The sequence below is a fragment of the Nicotiana attenuata genome, unplaced genomic scaffold, assembly GCF_001879085.1.
Source record: "Nicotiana attenuata strain UT unplaced genomic scaffold, NIATTr2, whole genome shotgun sequence".
NCBI lineage: Eukaryota > Viridiplantae > Streptophyta > Magnoliopsida > Solanales > Solanaceae > Nicotiana > Nicotiana attenuata.
The window spans coordinates 10,761-36,985 of NW_017671059.1; the positions used below are offsets into that span (position 1 = coordinate 10,761).

At 40.1% G+C, this 26,225-nt stretch overlaps 1 protein-coding gene across 4 annotated transcripts; it reads right to left on the minus strand.

The window, feature by feature from the left end:
• Window positions 1-810: 810 nt before the first annotated feature.
• LOC109205594 (adenylyl-sulfate kinase 3-like) lies at window positions 811-9,155 on the minus strand. Of its 4 annotated transcripts, none has more exons than XM_019368312.1 (8): window positions 8,862-9,155; window positions 3,881-4,029; window positions 3,437-3,586; window positions 2,246-2,364; window positions 2,091-2,175; window positions 1,486-1,532; window positions 1,250-1,365; window positions 811-1,077 (listed from the first exon to the last, which is right to left on the minus strand). In XM_019368312.1, the coding sequence occupies exons 2-7, from the start codon at window positions 4,002-4,004 to the stop codon at window positions 1,264-1,266; spliced, it is 627 nt and encodes a 208-aa protein (XP_019223857.1). In that variant the 5' UTR covers window positions 4,005-4,029; window positions 8,862-9,155; the 3' UTR covers window positions 811-1,077; window positions 1,250-1,263. The 4 variants fall into 4 exon arrangements, with proteins under 4 accessions (XP_019223857.1, XP_019223856.1, XP_019223855.1 ...); XM_019368311.1 differs by having other exon boundaries at window positions 811-1,151; XM_019368310.1 differs by having other exon boundaries at window positions 811-1,156.
• Between the last annotated feature and the right edge of the window lie 17,070 nt (window positions 9,156-26,225).

The following is a 26,225-nucleotide window of genomic DNA, read 5'->3' on the forward strand; positions in this document are numbered from 1 at the left end:
ACACTATTATTTTCTTCGTTCTTATTATTGTTCATCAGTGCTGGTCATTGTGAGTCCGGATCGGAGGTGAATATTTCATTGAGGCTAGAATCATCTTCCTAATGTGGTTTGAATTTACGATATCTTTATTTATTTAATCTAACGCATTTTACCGTTTGTATCGAGTTAATCCGCGTATCCTTAAAACCACTTACAAATCCAATTGTTATCTATTTTTGAGGGTAAACAGAGGGGAATAACTAATCTTAGAACCTATTTGCTTTTTTTTTTCTTTTTCTTTTTTCTTCTGTACGTCTGAGTATAAACTTAAAAAATAATTGATTAGTAACAGGTTGTAAAGCAAGAAAGTTATACATTGGGGAGGAACCATTTGGATCTTCAATATTGAAGAGCGTAGGACCAATTGTCACAAACGCAAATGCCTAGTTGAAGACGAAAAGAGTATTATTACAATAGATAACCGCGGCCATTTTGATCCAATTAGGTGCAAGGTTAGTGCTGCCAATATGATCTCTCCGCCCTTAAACAAAGGTCTTCGTAACGGAAAGAAATCTTGATAGAAAATAGCTCCCCTCTTAACGGGTCTTACACTCCTTATTAGTTTGAACCCCAAAGCGGGTATCGAATATCAGGTGAGAAACCGAACCCCAATGCGGATATCGAATATCGGGTGAGGAAAAAAAAAAGCTTTTAGTACATGCAGTTTTTGTGATCAAACTTTGGCAACTTGATCCTAACGGCACTACTAAGAGCCACTCAATGTGTGGTTATCCCCAGAAGCAAGTTGCTTCGGTTTTCAGTAGACAACCATAGAAGTGTGAATAATGGCCTTCCGTGACCCAAATAAATTATACAGATTTCACAAATCAGGTAGTTCTCTCAAATTGCTCAGATACAATACTGTGTTCAAGAAATGGCAAATTGATGGTACATCTTACGCTTCGCATTATTGGATTCTATACAGCATATGGCTTTTAAATGATAAAATGAATTCAGAAAACATAGAAGATTTGCAGCCTGTGATATACCCAGTCATTGAATAACTCCTGTTATATACCCAGCCTGTGATTTTGCAGCCTGTGATATACCAAATGGGAATTTCCTGTGATCATGGAGCGCAAGACTAGCTGCGGAACAATCTCTGGAACCTACTGAACTAGGGAGGCAAACTCATTTACTTACGTCTAACTATCTAACTAATCTGAAGAAAAAATATGTGCTGTATGTGCCAAGTCTTTTCTTATTTTACCTCCAGCGATCCTGTTACTGAGCTTTCAGAAAGCCTCTGTCCTCCATGTATGTGACAACTTGCCCAGCCATCTCATGTGGTGTCGGAACTACTCCATCTTTTTCTTGTATTTCAATCTAGCAGAAACCACCACCCAGAAATTGTCAGTCAGTTTCTGAAGAAAAGTTGTTACAAGAACACAGAAGCAAATTAAGATATATCTTAAAACATTAAAATCAAAGAATGTAACAGGGTACCTCACAGTTCAACGGCGGTTCATAAGGATCATCTATTCCGGTAAAACCTGCAAAACGAAAGGCTCTGAGTTATAAGAAGTTCATTTTCCTCTGAGGTACTGAACTTCAAGAGAGTTTTGAAGCAATGCAGCCTAGGCCGATGTAAATCTGCCATCTACACAGGCAAGCAAAATTCTGAAGAATTGCCCTTAGTTACTCCAACTGAAATGATGCCAATTATCCAGTGCGACATACAACAACAACATACCCAATATTATCCCACACCGTGGGTATCCAGTGCGACATAGGAGAAAAAAATTTCATTCTGGTTTCAGGGCAAAGATAGAATTGAACTAGACAAATCAGTCCTCTGAGAAATGTCCTATCGTTAATGAACTTTTAGTTTCATCAACTTTTAACCACATGAAGCATGGCAACAAGCAGTACACAAATATTACACCTGGTTTTTATCAGAATAAAACCTGACAGGTGCAATTTACCGCTGTGTGTCTAACATCTCATGAATGAGACTTCACAACCAATTGAGTTGCTCTTCTTTTTTAAGACTCCAGATTTCAAAGAGAGATGGAAACTGTATATGCTACTACCCTGAAGCTAATACCAACCTTTGATCTTTCCAGCACGAGCAAGCTTGTACAGGCCTTTTGGATCTCTTCCTTCACACAGTTCCAGAGGCATATTCATAAAAACCTGGAAAGTCGAATAAAATGAGTTAAAATTGCAAATATTTCCATAAGAATGTAAAGTATGGAAACTTTGCCTCAATAAAACTTTTATCCGGAAATAATGCTCGGCAAGCATCACGATCCTTTCTGTAAGGAGATATCAAACTTGCAATGCATATTAATCCAGCATCTGCAAAGAGCTTTGAAACTTCACCTGGAAAATTTTAGAAACAGGACAGGTAAATGTAGGAAATGCAACATATGTCATACGTCAATGCAGAACATCTAGAAAAATTCAAATTAAATGAATGGGAAACTATAATTGGTTTCACTTAAGTCATTGTCTTCATGATAGCTGCACAGTTAAATAAAGATAAAAACATAGTTTTCTCAAGGCTGGAGCTGTTTCCGCTTAACAAATATATAAATGTCGAAATACACAAGATATTCTAGATGTGGTTAGCAGAAGAGTCACTAGTTATTAGCCTCAAGGTAGAGATGAGCAGCATAGACTCTTAAAAATCATCTGTCGAAAGTCTTCAATGGTTTCTCTAAGAAAGCATCAACTTTTATTTTAGCATAGATGGTATCTCTTCATTCTTCATGATATTGACCACAATTCTGATCCCTATGAGCATTTTTCGTCTAGTATGATAATTCAAATGAAAGATTATAAACATCAGATCTAATGCGTGAATTTATAACGAGAGGCGTGCTCATCATGCTATCTACGTATTCGGGGATGCTAGGCACAGCAGTTCTTTTTAAGGACATGAAGGAAGGGTGAATTTCGACCTCATCATTTTTCCTTTCTCCTTCCAAATTTTCCCTTCCTCGCTAACTCCCCCCCCCCCCCCAACCCCCATCCCAATATAAAAAAAGGAATTCTAAAGTGTAGATATCCCTGGAAAATTTCAAGACTGAATATCTTCTTTTGATTATAGGTGTAATCAATCTGAGCAGAGTTGAGTCCCAAATAACCAAGCGAGAATCCAGAATTCCACCAGCCAAACTCAAGCTGGACTTGAATTCTAAAACTTGTCCAAATTAAGCTCTAGTGTGACTCTAAATAACTTAATGTAGAGTTTTGTTGTGAAAGACTCCTTTCATCAATGGCTCGACGTTTAATCATTAACCTCATCATTAGAGTCCAGCTGAAACAACTGTACAACATATTTTCCTCAGGTCGTCTAAGAGTCTGGTTCTCTAAGCATCTCAAGTTTAAATTAATAGTAAATCCATGAAACTCATGGTAGTTTCACTTTGTTCTTCAAAAGTACACTTACCAACTCTACGTATATTTTCAGTCCGATCTTCTGCCGAGAATCCAAGATTCTTGTTCAGACCATGCCTAAGGTTGTCACCATCAAGAACATAAGAGAGGTTACCCCTTGTGTGTAATTCTCTACTTAGGGAACAGGCAAGTGTGCTTTTTCCTGCAAAAGTTGAGACCAAATCTTCAAAATAATGGTGACATATGTTACAAAATTGAGCATATGAAACAATTTAATGCCACAAAATATTTCTGACCAAAATATCTAGCTGAATATGGGACAGGCAATTTCTCCTCAATCTCTTAGGCAGTTCAAATGAATATGCGAGAGACATTTTCTTGTCAACCTCTTAATGCAATTCCAATTTCGGGGGAGAACGAGTGTAAGACTAATTCCAGGATGCAAATCACCAAGGTTAGTGCAAGAATGGAATAAGCAACAGCAAATTAATACTACCTGATCCACTGAGACCTGTAATCCATACAACACATCCCTGTTGGTTAAGCAGCTTTTCCCTCTCTGCCTTTCCAACTGGACATTCATGCCAGAATATGTTTGCAGGATTTCCCAAGGTAGACATCAAGAAACAGAAAGCGGTATCCCTCCTATTCAGACAGTTAGGTGTATCAGAACAGTTACTTCTTTGACGTGTTACATATTGATCCTCATTTACCAATACTTCCGACAGATGTAAGAAGAGAAAAGACTTCAATTTCAGAATCCAAGTGCATTAATTTTTTCTTCCGATCTTTCATTAAAGAAGCACTACTTGAAACTAAATTGCCCCTTTTTCTTCTGATCTTCATAGAAGAAGCACTTCTTCGAGACTAACTTAAACAAGTTATGAGCCCAATTTGGAGGAAAAGAATGTTATCGAGAAACATAAAGTAAAAATCGAGAAGCATTTGAAAAATGAGTTGAGAAGCATTAGAAGGAAACCATGATGGCTAAAGCAGTAAAGCTAACGTAGATAGGCTATATCTATATCTTGCCCATGTTAAATCAGAGGTACTAAAATTGCTTCAATACAAAAGAGGAAAAAAGAAAAAGATGAACCATGTTGGATCTAGTGATTATACGGCTGCCAGGGGATGGATTTCTTATTTGACTGAGTAGATTTGATCACTAAGCTGTGATCAATATGCAGTATATGATGGAAAGGCTCTTTTTTTTTGGAAAAAAATATAGTATCCGATGAGAACGCAATTAGTGAAAAAAAGTGTTTTTGAGGAGCAGCAGAAGCAGTATTGAAGAAGTATAAAAAACGTAGTTTACTCTACCTAAAAACACTTTTTTTAAAAAGCACTTTTAGAGAAAAATACACTTAGAAGCAGTTTCTAAAAGCTCGGCCAAACACTAATTGCTGCTCAAAAGTGCTTTTCAAATTATTAGCCAAACACTAAACTGTTTACTCGCCAAAAGTGCTTTTAGGAAATAAGCTGATTTTTGCAGCTTGGCCAAACAGGCTAAGTTCAGACAAGAATTGTAAGGTTCTTTTTGGTTACTATCTTCCAAAGAAAAAATGTATACACAAGCATGGCATAAAGGAAATGGAAATGCAACAACCTAATCTAGGTATTGTTTTCTTCTATATCTTGTATGTAAACAAGAGAAAAATAAATGTATAGTATAAATATATTTTACCCCACAAACTCATAACAGTTACCATAAAATTTCCCACTGGGAAAATGGGTTCATGATGCAAAGAAAAATGAAGAAGCTCAAAGAGTTGTACGTCAAGTTTGCGCGATGGTACCTAGCCGTTAGGGTCAGTTAAATAGCTAGGTGGTTATTAGTTTTAGGGGTGACACATTAGTCCCTCATCATAGTTATTTTTAACTTTCTACAAGTTACAATTAGGTCCCTGTATTTAGTCGACAGAAGGGCATATGGTCCACTAAGTTAGTTACACTATTTTGTCTTGTAGTGTCAGGGAATCTACATATATTTGTACTCCTCCAGATGATGACACACGGAGAATATTTTCTTCTGCCCTAATTTATCTTCCTTTTGTTTTCTTTTGCATTTTTCCTTTACTGTTTTATTGAGCTCATACCATTTGGTATCAGAGCACGACTTGGTTCTGTGGGTAATGGCGGAATTAGCTGAGGTCATGAAGATGTTGCACCAACTATCAACTGATATGACTGGATTCGCAGCTTGACAGAACCAGTTGGAAGCTGACCATGAGCAGTCGAGTAAGCACCAAGAAGCAGCATTGAGTAAAATTAGGGAAGTGTTGAATGAAGCCATTCATGGGGGAAAGAGACCTGAAAGAGATAAGGGATTAAATTCCACTGGTGGAGAGTTGTATTCACCCAGCGATAAGCCACTTGAACTAGGTGAGTCTGTTACCCCTTCTTCTTCAGCTAGTATCAGTAGTTCGATTCCCTTAGGAACAGGTAGCAACACTGTTCCATTGAATGTTAACAATCAGATCCCTATTCCTCAGTTACCCCTACCTGGCCCTTCTGTTAATTGTAATCCTCTTCCATTCCCAATATACCCCAACTATAACTCATCAACCTCCTTAACACCAGGCCGAGCTGCTATACCCCAGCTCAACCAGAATCAAACATCACAACCAGTGTTTTCTCCTCAACCTAGGGGTGCTAATACTCACTACCAGCCTTATCTCACACCTCAAGGGGTTAGTAGAACATATTACCCTGCCCAAAACATGCCAGTGTCATATGCTCCTTACCCTCCAACGTATTTCCCTCAACCTACTCATATTTCACCATCCCAATATAACCAGCTACCTTACACTCAGCCTGTCCCTGCACAAGTCCCTTATCAGAATAACCCCATCTATGCTAACCAGCCAAACTCCCAAAGTGTAGCCTATCCTAACCTACCCTTCACTAAATACACCAAGGTAGAATTTTCCAAGTTTGATGGTGAAGATTTGAGAACATGGCTGTATAAGGTGGAGCAGTTCTTTGTTGAAGAGGAAGTTACAATACAACAAAAAAAATGAAGCTGGTGTCTCTTCATTTTGAAGGGGATGCACTTCAATGGCACTTGGGGTATATGAGGAGTAGGGGGCAGTCACCTCTTCCCTCCTGGGAGGAGTACATTTGGGCATTGTGTGACACCTTTGGGGCTGAATATACTGATCCTATGACTGAGATTATGAACATCAAACATACAGGGACAGTAAAGGATTATCAAAGGTCCTTTACTAATGTGATGACTAGACTGAACATAGCTGTAGAACATGCCATCAGCATATTTCTAAACAACCTTAAACTAGAGCTCAGCAATGCTGTAAGGATTGGCAACCCTGGCACACTACCTCATGCCTTTTACTTGGCTAGATTACTGAAGCTAGCTTTGCAGCCAAAGCAAAGTCCTAAAGGCAAGCAACTCAGTGTCATCTATGCACAAGGGAAATGCAGGACAAGGATCAAGTAACTGGCCTAGAAATAACATAAATACATTTAAGAGGCCAACTACAGCTAAGTTTGACACTAGTAGGAGAAGGAGACTAAGTCCAGCAGAGATGGAGGAAAAAAGGGCTCAAGGGTTACGTTTCTTTTGTGACGAGAAGTTTGTACCTGGCCATAAATGTCAAGCTAAGAGGCAATTTTTTCACTAGAATTGGAGGTCAGGTGAAGTGCCATTAGAAGTAGGAGGAAGAGAAGGATGGCAAAAGNNTGTCAGAGGCACAAATATGACAATGCCCCTTACCCTGGGCTACTGCAACCACTCAAGATACCAGTGGCAGCCTGGAGCAGCATCAGTATGGATTTTATAGATGGATTGCCTAAGTCAAGAGGGAAGACAGTTATTTGGGTAGTAGTGGATAGACTAACCAAATATGCTCACTTCCTAGCTCTTTCTCATCCCTATTCTGCACATGATGTTGCTAAGCTATTTATGGAAAACATATACAAGCTACATGGAGTACCTGAGAGTATCATCAGTGACAGAGATCCCATTTTTACCAGTAAGGTCTGGCAAGAACTGTTCTCTATGCTTGGAGTCACACTCAGCACCTCCACTGCTTATCATCCCCAAACTGATGGGCAGACAGAGGTTGTGAATAGGTGTTTGGAGACATACCTGAGGTGTTTCTGCTCAGACTCACAATCAGATTGGGTACAGTTTTTGGCTGCAGCAGAGTGGTGGTACAACACAACCTTTCACACCTCTATACAAAGCACTCCATATGAAGCACTATATGGACAGCCACCTCCATTACATCTACCTTATATGGCTGGGGACTCTCTAGTGGAGGAAGTTGATAGGAGTTTAGTGACTAGGGAATTCAAGACACAGTTGAAATATCACCTGAAAAGAGCTCAACAAAGGATGGTAGAGCAGGCTAATAAACATAGATCTGATAGACAGTTCAAAAAGGGAGACTGGGTCTATCTCAAGATCCAGCCCTATAGGCAACTCTCCATGGCAGGTAGGCACTTCACTAAACTCTCAGCGAGGTACTATGGTCCTTATCAAGTGCTGCAAAAAGTAGGACCAGTAGCTTACAAGCTCTCCCTACCATCTCAGCTCTTACTACACCCCACTTTTCATGTTTCTCAACTTGTAGCTTGCCATGAGTTACCATCCACTATAACTCACCCACCTGTGGTTGAACTATCTAGTCCCTACTGTCCCCAACCAGAAGAAGTATTGGAAAGGAGGTTGATTCAAAAGGGGAATAAGGCTGTGGCTCAAGTGTTAGTTAAATGGAAGGAGCTTCCACCAGAATTAGCTACATGGGAAGATTACTCAGCATTGAAGATATGATTCCCATCCTTTCTTCCTTGAGGACAAGGAAGGTTTCAACAGGGGAGAATTGATGCAAAGAAAAATGAAGAAGCTCAAAGAGTTGTACGTCAAGTTTGCGCGATGGTACCTAGCCGTTAGGGTCAGTTAAATAGCTAGGTGGTTATTAGTTTTAGGGGTGACACATTAGTCCCTCATCATAGTTATTTTTAACTTTCTACAAGTTACAATTAGGTCCCTGTATTTAGTCGACAGAAGGACATATGGTCCACTAAGTTAGTTACACTATTTTGTCTTGTAGTGTCAGGGAATCTACATATATTTGTACTCCTACAGATGATGACACACGGAGAATATTTTATTCTGCCCTAATTTATCTTCCTTTCGTTTTCTTTTGCATTTTTCCTTTACTGTTTTATTGAGCTCGTACCAGTTCATGACAAATCTAAAATAGAACATTATTCAAAAAAGTCAATCTTTTTTTACCAATCTTGGAGCGAATAAAAACAACAAAATAAAGATAGCTGAAATCTAAACAATATTCACCTCTAGGCAAAAGAACTAAGAAAGCCTCAATAGGAAAATCACATTATGCAGAAAAGCTAAATCAACGAGTAAGAAACTACAAGGAACACAAATACATTACCCACATAAAGAAATCAAATGATCAAGAAAAGATCTTGAGAAGGTAAAACTGGAATACCTGTGAAAGAAGACCCAGTAAGCAGAAACTGAAGAAAAACTATGAGCTCTAAAGGGGCAGGCAAATATGCGTATTAAAACTGGTAAATATGTCTTGAGAATTTGATGAATGTAGACGTAATTAGTGAGACAAAGGCTGAGAATACACCAGTGGAAAAGAGTCTACTGAGGACAGGACGTGTGAAAGAGTGCAATGGCAAAGATTGTGCGGGGAATTTAATGATGACGGTAGGTTTTGCTGACAAAAGTGCTACGCACAAGGCCCTGGCATTTATTTTGATAACTGATGAGTCTATTACGCTACCTTCAGTTAATGAAACTAATTTCACGTTTAATTAATGAGTCTATTTCCCTTTTAACTCTGTTTAGACTATAAGCCTGTTTGGGCTTCTACAATCACCATATTTTGAAAAGTAAATTTTTTTTAAAAGTACTTTTGATAAAAAATAATTTGTGTTTGGTTATTCAATTTAAAAAATAATTTTGAGCAGCAATTAGTGTTTGGTCAAACTTTTAAAAAGTACTTATATGTGTACTTTTCTCAAAGTGCTTTGTAAAAAAGTATTTTTGGGAAGAAACAACTTTTTCTACTTCTCAAAAATTAATTCTGCTTCTACTCAAACCATTATCAACAGAAAGTGACGAGTTCTTAACTTTAATCAATGAATTTGGTAACGCATCAAAATCGAGTTTAATTTTGAAAGACCTTTTGTTTACCCAAAAAAATGAGTGACAATTAAATTTGTGTGCATTTTAAAATATATGTGTGATTTAATTCAACACGAATTATTAAGAACAACAGGTGAATGAGTTAAAGAAAAAATAAATGATCAAACCAATCGCAATGTAGTGACCAAGCATGATCTTAGATTGAACAGTGGACGTCGTCCTCGATTGGACCCTCGGTACAAGCTCAGTCGGGAGTGAAGAAAAGAACAAATGAGTAATGCTTTTAACAATAGCTAGAAGATAAAAGTAAACTTTTATTGCTTTGATTTGCGTGTCATCAAGTGTCAGAATAAAGAAAACCTTCCCCTTTATATAGTAGGGGAATTTAAGTCCTAGTACAAGGCTAAATAAGTTAAAAATCTTCTTATTCCGATAAATGTTGATCTATAGTTGATACTGAACGGGATTCGCACCATAATATTCGGTGGGGGGCAAATATTACGGTCCCCTACTCGTCATACATACCCTTTCACTGCTTCCCCCGAGATCCAGAAACTATACTTGATCCGGGTCCGTCATTTTACCGTGTCTGATCTCAAATATATCGTTCATTCCTCCCGGATTATGATACGAGGGGCTCCTAGGCCTCGATCATGTCGAGTCGTGCTTCCCCTTCGTTTCCTAATCGGGGAATCGGGAAAAACTCTGCCCCCAATTTTACCCGTATACAGATAGTCCTCTCGTTTTCCGGAGAGTAGATTTATCGAAGCAACAGGAAGCGATAAGTTAGCCCTGGTTCCTTCTTCTGTACGTTATAACCGAGTTGATATGTCAGCGAAACGTCACATGAGTCGCTTCGTTCTCACTTCGGACAAGTGCCAGTCGCTGGTTGACCGTCCCGAATGTGAAACGTCATGCATTTATTACCCTTTCTCTCTAAAAGCTCTGACCCCTTTTTTATTTTTTACTTTCCGATTCCAGAGCTCCTTGATTTACCCTCGAATTCTTCACTTAACTCTAATCTCTTCAAATCTTCATACATTGTTTTCTAGATCTTCATCTTCAAATCATCATACTCTTTCTTTAAATCTTCAAGTCAGAGCTTCATACCTTCATCCCTATCTTCAAATCTTCATCCTCATCTTCAAACCTTCATCCTTACCTCCAACCTTCATATTTTCCAGAATTCGATAGCAAAAACTTTCAAATCTGTGCCTCAACAGACCGTCCCTTCAACTTCAACCCGGTTACAAATGCCGAGGTGGCCGTTCCTGAGGTGGCCCCGGAGCCTCCTTTGAAGAGCTTCATCCCCGGGGGCTGCTCCATTGAGAAGGACTTTAAAGTCGAGAAGGCCTCCAGTCAACAGGATCGAGGCGAGGGATTATAGAGGTACATATGCTCCGTCACTGAGGACACACTCCCTACAGTTCGGGTGGACTGCAACTGGAAAGGCAAGGAAGTGGTCGTCCCCTGGCCAAACGAAGACATTACCACTCACATGAAGGGGTATTTAAGTGTTTACACTTACTCTTTCATGCTCGCCCCGGTGGACCCCATAATTCTCGGCTTCTTCAAAAGGTATGAGGTCTGCCTAGGGCGGATTCACCCGTATTTTTGGAGTATCATAATCCTCCTCCGCCACTTCGTCAACAACACCAAAGCACCTCGGTTTACCCTCAACCACCTACTTCGTCTGTACATTCCCCAAGTTTTTTTAGGGGGGTTGATCAAGCTCGTTCGTTGAGCAAGCAAAGCTCTGTTCTCGAGCATCGATGAAGATCGAGATCGAGGTTGGCAAGGGACTCATCCCATAAGTTTTCTCTCCTTCCTGAATATTTGGTACTTCCTTTGTCTTTTTCTAATTTCATGTGCCTAGCGTTGTGCAATGGTCGCCCAAGTTCCCAATGTAGTCTCCCGCTTCAAGGAGTGAATCAATGGGATCTGCAAACAAATGTCTTATTTTGAGCACGAATAGCATAAACTCTCAAAGGGCAGGTGGGAGGCCCGTTCCCATGGTGAGTCCTTCCCCTGAACAATTCTTTTCATACTTAACTTTTATTTGTGCTAAGTCTTTTTCCCTTTAACAGGTTTTCCCAAGACTACTGAGCTTCGGCCAATGGATGATGACGAGGCCCCGTCCTTGCTTGTTGAACCCTGCACTTCGGGATAGCCGAAGCTGCTGCACGGAGGGAGAAAAAGAAGAAAAAGAGGAAATCCTCTGGCTCCCCGGACGCCGAGGTCAAGGAGAAGAGGGTAACTATTCGGGTCCAGAAAGCAACAAAAAGAGTACCAGGCCAAAGCCAGGGTATCGGGACTTGATTCCCTCTTCTAGCTCAGGGATTACCCTGCAGACGATGATCTGGAGTTTTTTGCTCATGGGCCGACCATCAATGAAGGAGAACAGGCGGCAACTGGGGAAGGTGACCGAGAGGCCATCCCCCTTTAGCTCGGGAGCCAGAAGGAGAATTAGAAGCCACGACCTCCTGAGAAATCACCCCTGCCCCGATGGAAGTAGTCGGTATCATCGACATCGCAGAGTTGCCGCCTCACATAGAGTCTATGTTCGACGAGGCTCAAGCCGACCAAGAGAAATCAAATGAGATGACACAGGGCGCAGATGAGGCCCTCAAATCAAACTTGTAGAATTTACTTTGGCATGACCTTCTTCTATCACCGAGTTCATCAGCTGTACCACTGCCCCCGAGTCGAATTCATCGGAGTCGACAGACGACCCCAAGTTGGCCAGTACATCGTCCTTACTATTTTTATCCCGAGGTACGCGCTACAAAATCCATTTCTTGAATTGGTGTAGGGTCGCATGCAATTTGTCCAAGTACCTCCGCATCTGTTCCACTTTTACTTCAAAATTCCATTTACTTGATTTACAACGAGGATGGAGTCACATTTGGCTTCTCTCACTTCGGCTCCGAGGCTCTTAGCCAGTTCTAGACCTGCAATCATAGCTTCATATTCGGCTTCATGTTAGTCAATTTCACAATTCTAATGGATTGTCTAATTATGTTACCCGCATGTTGTTTTAAACGACATCGAGTCCGGACCCTTTCGCGTTGAAGGCGTTGTCCGTGAATAGGGTCCAGATCCCCGAGCTAGTCCCCGGGGTGAGCAACAATTCCCTTTCAACCTCGGGTATTAAGGCCGGCATAAAATCGGCCAAAAAGTCTACCAAAATATGAAATTTTATGGCAGTCCGGGGTTTGTACTCTATATCGTACCCCCTAATCTCTACAGCCCATTTGGCCAGCCGACCCGAGAGCTCAGGCTTATGCATGATATTCCTCAGTGGTAAGAGGTTACGACACATATGGGGCGGCATTAAAAGTATGATTTTAGTTTTCTAGAAGCACTCAGTAAGGCGAGCGCTAATTTTTCTAGGTGAAGATACCTTGTTTCAGCATCGCCTAGAATTTTACTAACATAATAAATGGGAAATTATGTTCCTTATTCCACCCGGGCATACGAACCTGGATCTGCACAAAAAAAATGTATAGAAGCATAGTAACACAATAATGGTACCAGTAAGTATCGAGCCTAACCTCAGTAGAGTAGTGACGACGCCAAGTCAAGACACCTACTAGGATATAAAATAGATAGTATGAAATGTAACACAGATATGTAATAGAAAGTGAAGAAACAACTGATACAAAATAAGATAATAGCATGAACTAGTACCAAAAATCAATAATAAAAATAGTATAAAAGAAGCAACTAAAGGGCTACAATGATCATGTACCGACAACAACTAATAGAATAATAAAGAATGAAATAACAAGATATATTCCCCACCAAAAGACTTTGCAACATGAAATAAATAGCAAAAATCACATCGAGGTACCGCCTCGTGTATAATAAAATCAAAACTGAGGTACCGCCTCGTATAATCAAGAATCACAACTGAGGTACCGCCTCGTATTCACATTTTTCAATTTCAATCACAATCTTTCCTTATACCGCCGCGTGAGCCTTACATTTGAAATAGGTTTTGAAAATAGCTTTTCCGAAATAGCTACACACACTTTAGCCCATCTTATGACGTCGTGTGGATTCATATAGTTCCCCTACAAGCAACACGCACATAAGTCTCATCTTATACCGCCGCATGCACATTAACCCCAAAAGAGGTACACAGATGACCTGCAACAACTGTTATGCTAAAAGCCATAACAAGAAAGGTTGTCACAAGGCTACACAAGGTACTGCAAGATCAATTGGTGGTGCAAAGTCATCAAGTATTGATTTTTCATCAACACCTTCAGTTCAAAATGTACCAAAAACAAGAACATCAAGAGGAAGAGGAAGACCAAGAGGTTCAATAAAACTGGTAATTACTCTGAAGTTACTTTTATAGACTGCATATTTGTAGGTTTGTTTTATGTTTAACCTCTTAATAATTTGTACTTTTTATAGGATATTGCTATTGGTATAGGAAGTGGGACACCTTATAAAAGGCCAATAATGGTTGGTATGGGAATTCTACAAACAGAAAGTGGAGCTTCCATCTATAATATAAGCATATAATGTCTACTGTGACTATGAACTCATTTTTATCAAACTTTGATATAAACTAACTAAGTTTGTTTCTGTGAATATAGCCTGTCATGTCAACTGTGTCTATGAACTCTACAGCAGTGACTGGAGATATTGGACATAAACCAATAATATGGGTGAAATAGAAAGGTAAAGAAGATATCACCTCAAGGATTCTTCAACATATTCAAGCTAAGAATAGAATGGAGACAAGTTCAAAGGAATCTGAAAGAGTTCGTTTGAGCCAAACAAGTTCATCAGCACAACAATCAACTGCCCAGTAGATATTTGAACTTCAGTGTTTTTGTTTGCCTTTTGGCATTTGGTATATGTAAAGACAATATGAATTTCTGTTTTGGTATGTAACTATATTCAGTAATATTATGTGCAGCAATGACTGTTGATTTGTAGGTCTATTACTGGAAATGATATGCAGCAATAACTGCAATTTTGTTAAGTCAGTTTTTGTGTTTTTCTGTTTTAAGTCAGTTTTTCTGCAATCTACAACAATTACTACAGATTTGTAGGTCTGTTTAATGGAAATGATATGCAACAATGACTGCAATTTTGTTAGTCAGTTTTTTAGTTTTTCTGTTTAAGTCTGCTGCAAAGTTGTTAATCTGTTTTCTGCATATATATGCTGCTAATATACAGCAGTGACTGCAAAGTTGTTGATCTATTTTCTGCACAATTATGCTGTTAATATGCAACAGTGACTACAGTTTTCTAAGTCAATATAAAGCATGCATGTGTAACAGACATATAGCCAATTTTCACAACACAAACTATATCAACAAGGTGCATTATATTACAACAAAAGTTACACCAAATTTTTACAAATATGCTGCAAATGTGCTAAGCAACATTAAAGATACTACGACAACAAGAGATCCTAAGGCAACATCATTAAAAGATTCTTCAGATATACCAGATGAAAGCAATAGCTTATAGCTATAACACATCCACACAACACAACAAACCAAAGTACTTTCTTCCTAATCTTGGACTTAACCAAACTGATGTTCCACTTCTTCTCCCTTCCTTTCATCTTCTCAATCTCTCCTTCCAACTTCTCTATTTACATCTCTATCTTCCTTTCCACTTATTTTTTTTGCCCTAGGCTTCTCAACACTTTTATACACTTCCAATGCACTTTCAAGTTCACCAATTTTCTCCACCAGTTTAGGAATAACAAATTTCGATCTTGGATCAATTTCTGCATCTCTCCAACGCCAAATATCACAAGATCTTGGACCCTACAATGATGAAACACATTGAATTAATTAAAACTCAATCAGTAAAAGCTTCAACTAATTTACAAAAATTAAAATTACCCTATAGTATGGACACACCCAATATCTTCTACCGGGGTTCCGAGGGGTCCAAGCAGTCATTATCGACAACACATAACCATGGTTGCAACGCACTTCTTAATTCAACCCAGGATCATCATCTTCCATGCAAAGCCAAGCCAAGTTAGTTGACCGCATTTTCCAATAAGCCCTAAAATCAGATGAACCCCTCAAATAAGAAGAAATTCGAAACACTAAATAAGCCCTAAAATCAGATGAACCAAAAGATTATAGAGAAGAATAAGGCTTTGATTCAGATAAAAGGAGTCGAAATTGTAGGTCTTGGCCAGAATTTGTGAGTAATTGAAGGATAGGAGATTTAGGGTTCTTGAAGAAGAGAAGAAGAATTGGATCGGATAATTGGAGATTTTACCGTTGGGTCTCCTTATAAAGTAAAGATCTCTTTACCGTTGGGTCTCTTTATTTTATAATGATTTTTCTTTCCTTTTTTTTTAATTCATTTTATCCGTTAAATTTACTGTAAAACGCGCTCACAAATCAAATGTTTCCACACTCTGGATCTAGGGTAATGGAGGGTGGAACAAAATTCACTTGCAATGTGTTTAGGGGGGGAGGGGTAAAAGAACACCCGTTTAGTTAAAGTATTCAAACCTATTTTTTGGACAAGTTTAATGGGGGTTTTATGTATTTTGTCTTAAAAAATGAAGGTTGAATACATACGGAGACACTTAAAGTTGGCACGATCTTTCATTTAGACACCTAAACTCAAGCGTGTTCCTATTGAGCACTTATACTACCCGAAACTTATTCCAATTAAGCACTCAAGCGAGTCATTGCACAAACTTTATAAATTTGGCTAATTCCCATTTCTTCATTTGTTTGACCCTGAAATGGCTAATTATTACCGTTATTTGTTTTTCTGCGTATCTTCGTCCAACTCTATTTCTTTTGTTGTCGTTTTAATCTTGAAATTGCAATTTTCAAAAGGGAAAGAACCCGTATGTTTTTATTTTTATTCTTCATGTCAAGTAACATACTTTGTTGTTAGTTGGTTGAAAAAAATAAGGCAGTCCGGTGCTCCAGCTATGTGCAGGGTCAGTGGAAGGGCAAGACCATAAGAGTCTATTGTACGCAACTTTACCCTGTACTTTTGCAAGAGGCTATTTTCACTGCTCGAATTCGTGACTTGCATTTCTGCAAGAGTATTTTATAAGTTGATAGAGAATTTTTCATTTTGTCAATTTTAAGGTTCATTTCTCGTACTAATGCTACTTAACCCAACTTGTTCGACTTTCTTAACAAACAGTATTGCAGAAGATGACCCTTTTGGAGTTTGAAATTGTGCTGTGATTGTATCCACAAAAATGAAATTAAGATAATGTTTTCTGTATCTCAGATATCTGGTTGCTGATGGTTTTTGTAGTAGAGATTGTTTAATGAGACATCTTCTTGCATTCTTGAGATCCTTGCAAAATAGCTAAAGCTGTTAACTAGATGATTCCTACTAATGAAAATTTATCCTAAAGCTAGTAAACATACTACATGGAAATGATTTGTGGGCACTGTATTTGCTAATCTTTCTGATTCAGTTTTCTTTGTATCAGGCTTCAGTACAAAAATCATCTTGAACACGTATTTTTAACGAAAAAGGCCAATTACTGCAAGAATGTTTTTGTTCACGCCCTATTATCACTTATTACTTGCTTAATCACAAAAGCGTTTGCTGACACGTCCATTTATATATTCAATTTCTATACCTGAAAACAGAATGTAGAGTATCATGGAGGTTTGAATAAGTGCAAACAATATCATGGAGGCCTACCTCTTCTTGGCTCCCTTTTTGATTGACCATGGGTATGATGGAGCAAGCAAAGAAGTACACTTTGATGTTGAACCCAGGTTTCTACATCCGCTATCAGTGGCAGCCAGCAAAACCACTATAGTATGATTGGTGTGCCTAACAATGCGTCTTCTGCTGATCTAAAAAAGGCCTATCGTCTTCTCGTTCTCAAGGTGCTACTTTGTATTTTCCTCAGACATGTATAAAACCTTACAGAATAATGCAAGAAAGAAGACCAAAAAGTTGATATCTTGTGTGATTCAAGTGAAAGCATCGACTAAAAAATGCCTCACTGAATTGCCTCAATATGTTAACAATCATGCTTAGTTACCGAAATGAAATAAGAAAAATAAATAGGTCATTTTTTTTTTCTGTCGTTCTAATTCTATTTAGAAAGATGTTATTGGAAAATGTTAAAGTGGGGGCAACCGTAAAACGTCAAGATACACATACTTAAAACTATATCGGGTAACTTTCTTCAATAGCTTAGCTGCATCAACAATACATAGTTTACTCCTTTATTTCTCAAATAACTAAAGTTAGGGAATGAGACCTAAAAGTTGAAATATCTGTTAAATTTTATAGGACTAAACATATGATTAGAGGAACAGTACTTAGCCTCAATCTGTCTTCTTCTCTTGTCCAATTCTCCATTTCCTGAAACAAATGCAGTGAACAGCATATGTAGAGGGAGAGAGCTGAGCGGTTAAGGGTGTTTAATTTGATGCAAATGATGCAGGTTCTATTCTGGCATAATACATTGACGTGGAATTTAACTTCTCAAAAAGAAAAAAAATGTAGTGAACAGCATATGAATGACAATCACAAGCCAAGTAATTCGGGAAGAAAATAGGAAAAACAAGGTCACAGAGCTAAGACTTGTTGCAAATATTCTGCTATTGGTTTCCATCCTGTTGTTTATTGCCATAATCTCTGAATATATCTACTAAAATGACTTTCCTGTTTCTTCTGAGGCTACTGTCATACAAGTATCTGACAGTGTCACTCTTTTCCTAAAATTGAACCAACGAGAGTGCTTGATGCATGTTCCATGATACGCTTATATGTGTTGATCCCATCATCTCGTTCTCAACAGGGAACACTTTCTTGTATGGTTACAAACTAAGACTGTTCCCTGGAACTAATTTTTTTCTTCTTCACTTGGATCATTTTCTTGCAATGAGGTCACTTATATATCGTATTTTATTTTACTTTTTGGATTGAATTGGAGACACCATATTCTTGTTTCCTTTCCAGCATCTGTGACATTCCTGAAAGTTAGTTATTAACACTTCTTACATTTAAGTGCAGTATCATCCAGATGTTAGCAAGGATTCAGGAGCTGATGAGGTTTTCAAGAAAATACGTCTCGCATATGAAGTGCGCGTAACTCCTTTTGGTTTGGTTTCGACATTTGACATTTGTCTCTTATTTTCATGAAACTTGAAACTGAGTAGTTATTGCTCGGGGATGTTGTGTATATAATTTGTTTGCTTGAGCAGGGGGGGGGGGGGGGGGTAGAGTTCGACAGCTTGTTATTAATTTTTCTCGACTTCAAATGATATTTTGTGGCCTCATATTTCCCCTCGTATAAATCTTTTCCCTCATATTTTATGGTCGACTTTAGAATGCTTCATGAGATAATTGTTGTTTGTGTTGTTTCTTACAGTAGGCTCAAAGGTTTATCTTATTCTAATAATTGAAAATATTAGACAAATAGTATTAAGGAAGAAATAGTTTTTATCTGTCATATTATAAACCAGATAGCAGCTTCATTTTCCAGTTTACCAGACATGGGGATTTATCACAAATCAGATTTGGTTATTGAACATACCTGTCCTGTCATATTCAACAGTTAGGACATGGAGGAGGCAAAACATGTTTCTTGGTCCAGAATTTGGAAAACTATAATGATTCGCAAATGGTAGATTATTCTGTTGGCTCTTTTTTCTGAATAGACTTTAATCAAAACGAACCAAGTAATTGATGTATATGCTTGTGAAGATGCTATCTTGTGAAACAACTCTACATTTCTGAAGCAATTCCTAAACAATGTCTCGTATGAGCATATTTCAGCATGAACAAGGAAGCCCTAAGACACGCTCTTCGATTTTACTGTGTGGGGTTTACAGATCATTTCACTGAAGAGTCAAATGAACATTGAGACTGGTTCTGGAATCACTTGGGATTTCCTCATGGATGTGAAACTAAGAGCTTTCTTATAGAGCACTAGAGATTCTGTTGATGTGTACACATTCCTTTCACGAACGAGCACGTGCATGGATGGTTTTGGTAATAAATGACATGCTTCAATATGTATATGTGTTTTCTATTGAAGAAAAACTTAGTTTCTATATGAATGTTACAAAAGAAGGAAGTGCAAAGTTTTGATGAGGAGCCATTTGTTCACAGTTGCTTTACAATCTTCACAGACGTTGTATGCCCTTGAAATTAAAACCCTTTTGAATAAACTCATTCTGTAGATGTTTACCCTAAGGACGGATAACAATTGAATTTATACTGTGGTTTTAAGGGCGTACGTGATTTATTTAGCATAAATTGAGAGAAAACGTAAATTGACAATGAAATTAACAGCGAATATAAATGAAGCACACCAAATAAGATGTATAGCTTTAATCCTTCAGCTAGACTGCCCTCAAATTAAGTGAATATTTTGCCGGAAAGTATGAACACAATAACAAGAATATTGAGAGCTTAAGAGAAAGTGAATATATAGCTTTATGTAACGTGAATATCATGATGAATACAAATGATCAGCTCCCCTTTATATAGTAGGGTAGTCCTACTCTTAGTACAATCCTAAATATTGTAAGAAATCCCATGATTAACTGATAAATCGGCCTCTGTTGATAAGTGCCGAGATTTTCCACGTGATCCTCGCCTGATCGCGGATATCTTGGCTTTCCGTTATTTGGTTCGACATGCTTCCCTCGATCTCGCTCCCGCTCGGTCTCGATCTTGGCTGATCTCGATCTCGATCGATCCCTGAGTCACGAGCTTGGCGATCAAACTTTGTGTCACGGTCCGAAACGACATGGGGTCGAACCTTGTCTCATCACGCCCCGGTCTTGACTAGTCATACTAAAAAGGGCAAGCCCGATTTGACCGTAAACAGATAGTCCCCTCGTTTTTTGGAGAGTAACGACAAGAAACGATTTGAGCCTTAGATCTTCACTTCGATATATCATGACGTAAGCACCAGACGCAAGCAGCAAAGGTAACGGAAACGTCTCGTCGGTACAGTTTTCCAGGCATTTAATGCGCGTCAGTCGACGGTCGGCCATTACCTGCTTTGAACCGTCATTGCGCAATTATAAATACCCTTCTTCTTCACTTTTCAAACTTTACTTCCAAATCTTCTTCACTCTAGTCTTCAAAATCCTCCCCCTTCCTCAAAACTTTGTATTCTCAAATCTTCGGGTTCCTTCGCCTGTTCCATCGCAAAATTCCAAGTGCTTCTTCTCAGTTTCCATTCTCCTTCATAAAAGTAAAATGGCTAAGACTTCAAAAACAGTTCCGCTAAAGGAAACCTCTTCTTCATCAAGCCCCGCCGGTGACAGAGCTGTGGCGGAGCCTCCCCTAGAGGACTTCATTCTGACGAAGTGCCCTACTACTGCCGACTTTAAGGTAGAGAACACACCCTCGACACCGGGTCGATGCGAACCAATGTCGAGATACATATGGACAATTACCGCCGGTCTCCTCGGCCAAGTTAAAAAGGACTCAACTAGGTTGACAAGCACGTGGTGGTGCCCTCGCCTGAGGAATCAATCACTGCTCATGTGGAAGGCTTTTTATGTGTTTACACTTATCTTTTCATATTGGGCCCTTTAGACCCCATCATTGTTGCCTTCTGCAAAAGGTATAATGTGACTCTTGGCCAGATCCATCCATCATTCTGGAGGATCGTGATCCTCCTCCGATTTTTTGTAAACAAGATCGAGGGGCATCCTTTTATCTTCGATCACCTTATGCGTCTCTACAGTCCCCGGCTTTATCGAGGAGGATTGATCAAGCTTTACCGCCGAGCCACCAAACCCTCATTCTCGAGCATAGACGAGACACGAGACCAAGGTTGGATGGGCCGATTTGTCCAAATAAAGACTTCAGACCTAATCCCTGCCGAAGACATGCCATTTCCTGAAAAATGGAACATGAATCGTAAGTATTGCTTTGCCTTGAATATCCGACTTTGCCGTTTTTCTCATCCTCTTTTCTTTTCTATGTTTTTTGTGTTGCAGCTGTGGCCCACGTACCGGAAGTAATCCCCGATCTCAGGCAATGGGTTGAGGGCTTAGTGTCGCAGAAGTCTTACTCCGAGCGTGCTTGGATGGAGTTATCAAAGGGTCAATGGGAGGCCCGTAACCACGGTAATCTTCTTTTCTTAGTACGGTTTCCATTCAGGCTTTGCATTGAGTAGTGATTATTCCTCAGGCGAGGGCCCGGAAAAGAAAAGACCGGCTAGGAGGCCCTATAATCCTAAGGGTGACACCGATACTATGCATCCGGACTCGGTCCGTCAACTAAGAGATGAGTCCGAAGAGGAGGAAGGTTCTATTCTAATAGCCCGTAAGCGGGCTGGCGCTTCGATACAAAAGTCCCCCGAACCGGAGGAGGTTGACAAGGGAGCTTCGGCCAAAATTTTGGAGCCAGAAAAGGTCGAGGCCGCTCCTTCCCAATTAAGACGACCGAGGAGGGAAACGGAGGCAAGGACTCTCGAATAGCTGAAGATGTCCCGAGGGACGAACTCAGAGTGATTGATATCTCTGATTCCTCTCAATTTTCGGACTCAACGATCCGCGATGCTGTTAACTTGGTAAGTCTCCCTTGCGAGGGTCTTCAGGGGCCAGTTGACATTCACAGCTTCCTGGATAGAGTGGAGTTTGAAGCTTCGGGTGATAACACCGGTTTTGGTGACTCACCGGTGCCGAAGAAAACACATCATCGGATGTCGCTGGGTCTTCATCGAGCTCGAAACTAGTGTACCGGTTCCCGGCCCCTAGTGCTAACCCCGATTGTAGGCATACCATAGTGCTCACTGTCCTGGAGGACGCTCGAGTCTTCTCTCCCCCCGTGGGGATCGCTAGTTACCTGAGATGTTTGTTGAATAAAGAGGATCAAGCCGCGATGGATGCGGTGGGAGCCGCTTGTTTGTTCAACGAGGCTCAGAACGCTCTGAATCGGGTAAGTTCGAGGGCCATTCCATTGTCTTTTTAAAACTTTGAATTGTAGATAGTTCTAACATTTTTCTCCTTACTTGTAGGCTTCGGTGCTGCATCACGAGGCCTTCCTTCGAATACGAGAGGAGCGAAGGCTGAGGTTCAGGGCCTCACTCAGAAATGTGATACCTACAAGCTTCTCAGTGAGAAGCTTCAGGTATATTTGGTGACGGCTCGAGATGAGCATGCTGAGATGGCCGAGCAGGTATTCCGAGTGCTTTATGATAGTGAAGATGAGTTAGAGATAACAACTTACAATCCGATTCTGCAGGTCTGATAGAGGTTCGAACAGATCAAGGACCTTCAAGGGCAAATAGATGAAGTACAATTCGAGGCTAAAAAGTTCAAGGGGTGTATGGACATCTTAGCTTCAAAAAAGGAGGCCGTCCAAGCAGAGCTAGAGTCGGCCGAGTCTCAGCTTCGGGCTGCAAGGGAGAATGCCTCGGTTCAGTCCAATTTAGCCAACTCGGCCAAAGAATTCGAGGTGGCCAGATCTAAGGTGGCCGCAGCCAATTATAAGGCCCAGGCTAATGCGACCCAATACAAGGTCGACGTTGAAGCCACCTTAGCGCAGGCCAAGAGCATGGTGGATCATGCGAGATAGCAAGCTCGAAGGGAAGCCCTATAGGGGGCCCCTGATCAAAACTTTGATATATATGCTGAAATCGAAATTGCCAGGGCAGAGGAAACAAAGGCTCGAAACCTGGTTTTTCCCGAGGAAGACTCCGAGAATTTGAGCGAATCCGGCGGTGGAGAAGACTCTAAGGGCGAAGATGCCTCTTCTGATAAGGACCATGCTGCTTAGGCTTTGTAATTTTTGTAATTTTTTGTTTTTATTTTGAAGCCGATCGGCCCTTGTAAAGAACTCTTAATCGGTCCATATGGTCCTTGTTAAAAGGCTTTTGAGATCTATGTTAAAAACTTTCTTCCCTTCCATGGCTTCTGCATTTGCTGCCTTTTTGTTAGTTTATGCAAAGGTCGAAGTGCCTTATCATGAAATAATGGGATTGCATCGAAGCTTTGAGATGGTTAGGATTGATGTTAAGTACTATCCTCGACCATTCGTGATAGGTAAACCTCGTTCGAAAGCTCTAATTCTGACTGAGGCGGTTTTGTGCCAAGTGAGATCATTTATTTGAACTCGAATTAAGGTAACCCTTAAGTTTGGATAGCCAAGTGAGAGTGGTTTCTCGAACTCGAAAATAAAAGTAACCCTTGGGCTTTAATAGTCGAGTGAGGTCTTGCCTGAACTCGAAATAAGATAGCCCTTAGGCTTTCTAGTCAAGTGAGAATGATCTCTCGAACTCAAAGTAAAAGTAGCCCTTAGGCCTTTGTATTTTACTTTCTTTTGTTTTTGGCCAATCTTGCTTTTGTGAAATGATCATTTTTGTATATATTAGGCTTTCCACCCTTTTTACCTCCAAATTTCTCCTTTGCTTTATTGCTTGTATTCACAAAGGTTGGTATGCCTTAGCACAAAATAATAAGGTTGTGTTCGAGGGTTCGAACAAACCTTGCCTTTATTAGCCTTTTGGGTTAAGGCGTTATCGGGTTTCGGTGTTTACCAAAGTTTTTTCCCGAAAATATCTTAAGTTTAAGGTTATGCCGAGAGTAGCCTTTAGAACCGGTTGTGAAAGGATTTATTCTTTTTCGAAGGCTTGTATTTGTTACAGATTTCAAACGTCTCCGAACCGTGTTAAATTGGCCGTAGCCTTTTAGTTCGGGTGTAGCCCAGTCAGCTTGCTTTCCCGAGTTATCTAGGCTTGCCTAAGATAACATTCCCCGAGTGGGTATGGCCGTGGACTTTAAAATTCGAGGGTTGCGTAAGAGCTTATACCCTCGATGTTCAATAGTTCGATCTGTTCGAGTTTATTTTATGGACGGCAGTCCCTGAGTGTTGGGGTGATTATCTGAACTCCGGTTGCAATCGGCCCTTGGGCTCGTTTCCATAATAGATCGAAAGTATGGGGATTGTAAAGTGGAAATTTTTCTAAGACAATAAATAGTTGCAAGGAAAGTACTTCTCTTTATTCTTGTCAAAAAAAATCACACATGCGTACATGTTTTATGTCAGGGCTCGAGTATTCTATGTGGGCACGGTTCGTTTTGACCGTTTGGTCCTTACAATAAATCCTACCTATTGAGACCCTTTCATTTTGAAATAATTTCCTTGCTAGAATTATTCAATATTCGAGGGTAATCCCCCCCAATATTTAAGGTTGATTGTAGAGAAATCTCGGATACTATAAACATAGTCTTTGGTACCTATTCGTGATCGACCTTCATTCTAAGGTAGCACGATCCACTGTTGCCTCGTTAAAAACCTTGCCGAAAAATCCATTTGGGGCAAAAGCGGTTCAAGGGAAAAAGAGTGCAACGCGTGCTTTCAGACCTAAAGGCTTTGTAGCGCTCCTCGTCGATAACCTAGAAGTGTTAGTCAAAAATACAAAGAATTGAAATGGGGTCGTACTTCGGCAGTAATATCATTTGAGATGAGTTACGTTCCAATTATTCGGTAGCTGAGCTCCGTCCATCATTCCGAGCTTATAGGATCCCTTTCCTGTGATTTCGAGAATCTAGTTCGGACCCAATTTTCCTTCATTTAGATTTTGGGTGTTTAGCATGACCTTCCTTATTACTAAGTCCACGACATTAAAGTATCGAATGTTGGCCCTCCGATTGTAATACCTCTCGATTCGTTGTTTCTAGGCAGCCAATCTGTAACGACCCGGTCGGTCGTTTCGAGAGTTATAGTCCCGTTCCCCCATTTTCTACTCCTTTTGTGTTCTACAACTGTATTGTTACCTATCGGGTTAGTTTATTCGGGCCCGAAGTGATTTCGGAGTGAATTGAGACACTTAGTCTCTTAATTGGAAGTTTAAGTTGGAAGAGTCGACCGGATGACGATTTATGTGCAAACGACATCGGATTTTAATTTTGATGGTTCCGTTAGCTCCATTAGGTTATTTTGGACTTAGGAGCGTGTCCGGATGGTGATTTGGAGGTCCGTGGTAGAATTAGACTTGAATTGGCAAAAGTTGGAATTTTGGCAAATTTGACTAGTAGTGGAAATTTTTATATCGGGGTTGGATTTGATTTCCGAGAATTAGAGTAGGTTTGGGGTGTCATTTATGACTTGCTTGCAAAATTTGAGGTCAATCGGACGTGGCTTGATAGGTTTCGGCATCGGTTGTGGAATTTGGAAGTTTAGAAGTTCATTATGCTTGAATCCGGGTGTAATCCATGTTTTTGATGTTGTTTGGGGTGATTTGAGGGTTCGACCAAGTTCGTATTGGGTTATATGACTTTTTGGTATGATTAGTTGAGGTCCCGGGAGCCTCGGGTGTGTTTCGGGTGGTAAACGGAACAAGTTTTGAAGTTTGAAGATTGTTGAAGTTAGCTTGTCGTTGGTGTAATCGCACCTGCGAGGATATTCCTGCAGGTGCGACGCTGCAGGCGCGGTGAGGGTGGCACAGATGAGGAGGTGGAGTAGGCTTGGGGAAATCGCATGTGCGAAGGAGAGTGCACATCTGCGAGCCCACAGATGCGAGGATGGCTCCGCAGATGCGATAGCTGAAGACTTGGTTGTTTCTGCATAAGCGGACGCAGGATCACAGATGCGCGTCCGCAGGTGCGAGACCCGGAGCGCAGGTGCGAGCCCAGTGGTTTAAGTGACTTCCGCAATAGCGGAGTTTGGACCGCAGAAGCGGCTCCGCAGGTGCGGATATGTGGCCGCAGGTGCGAAAAGCTTGGGCAGA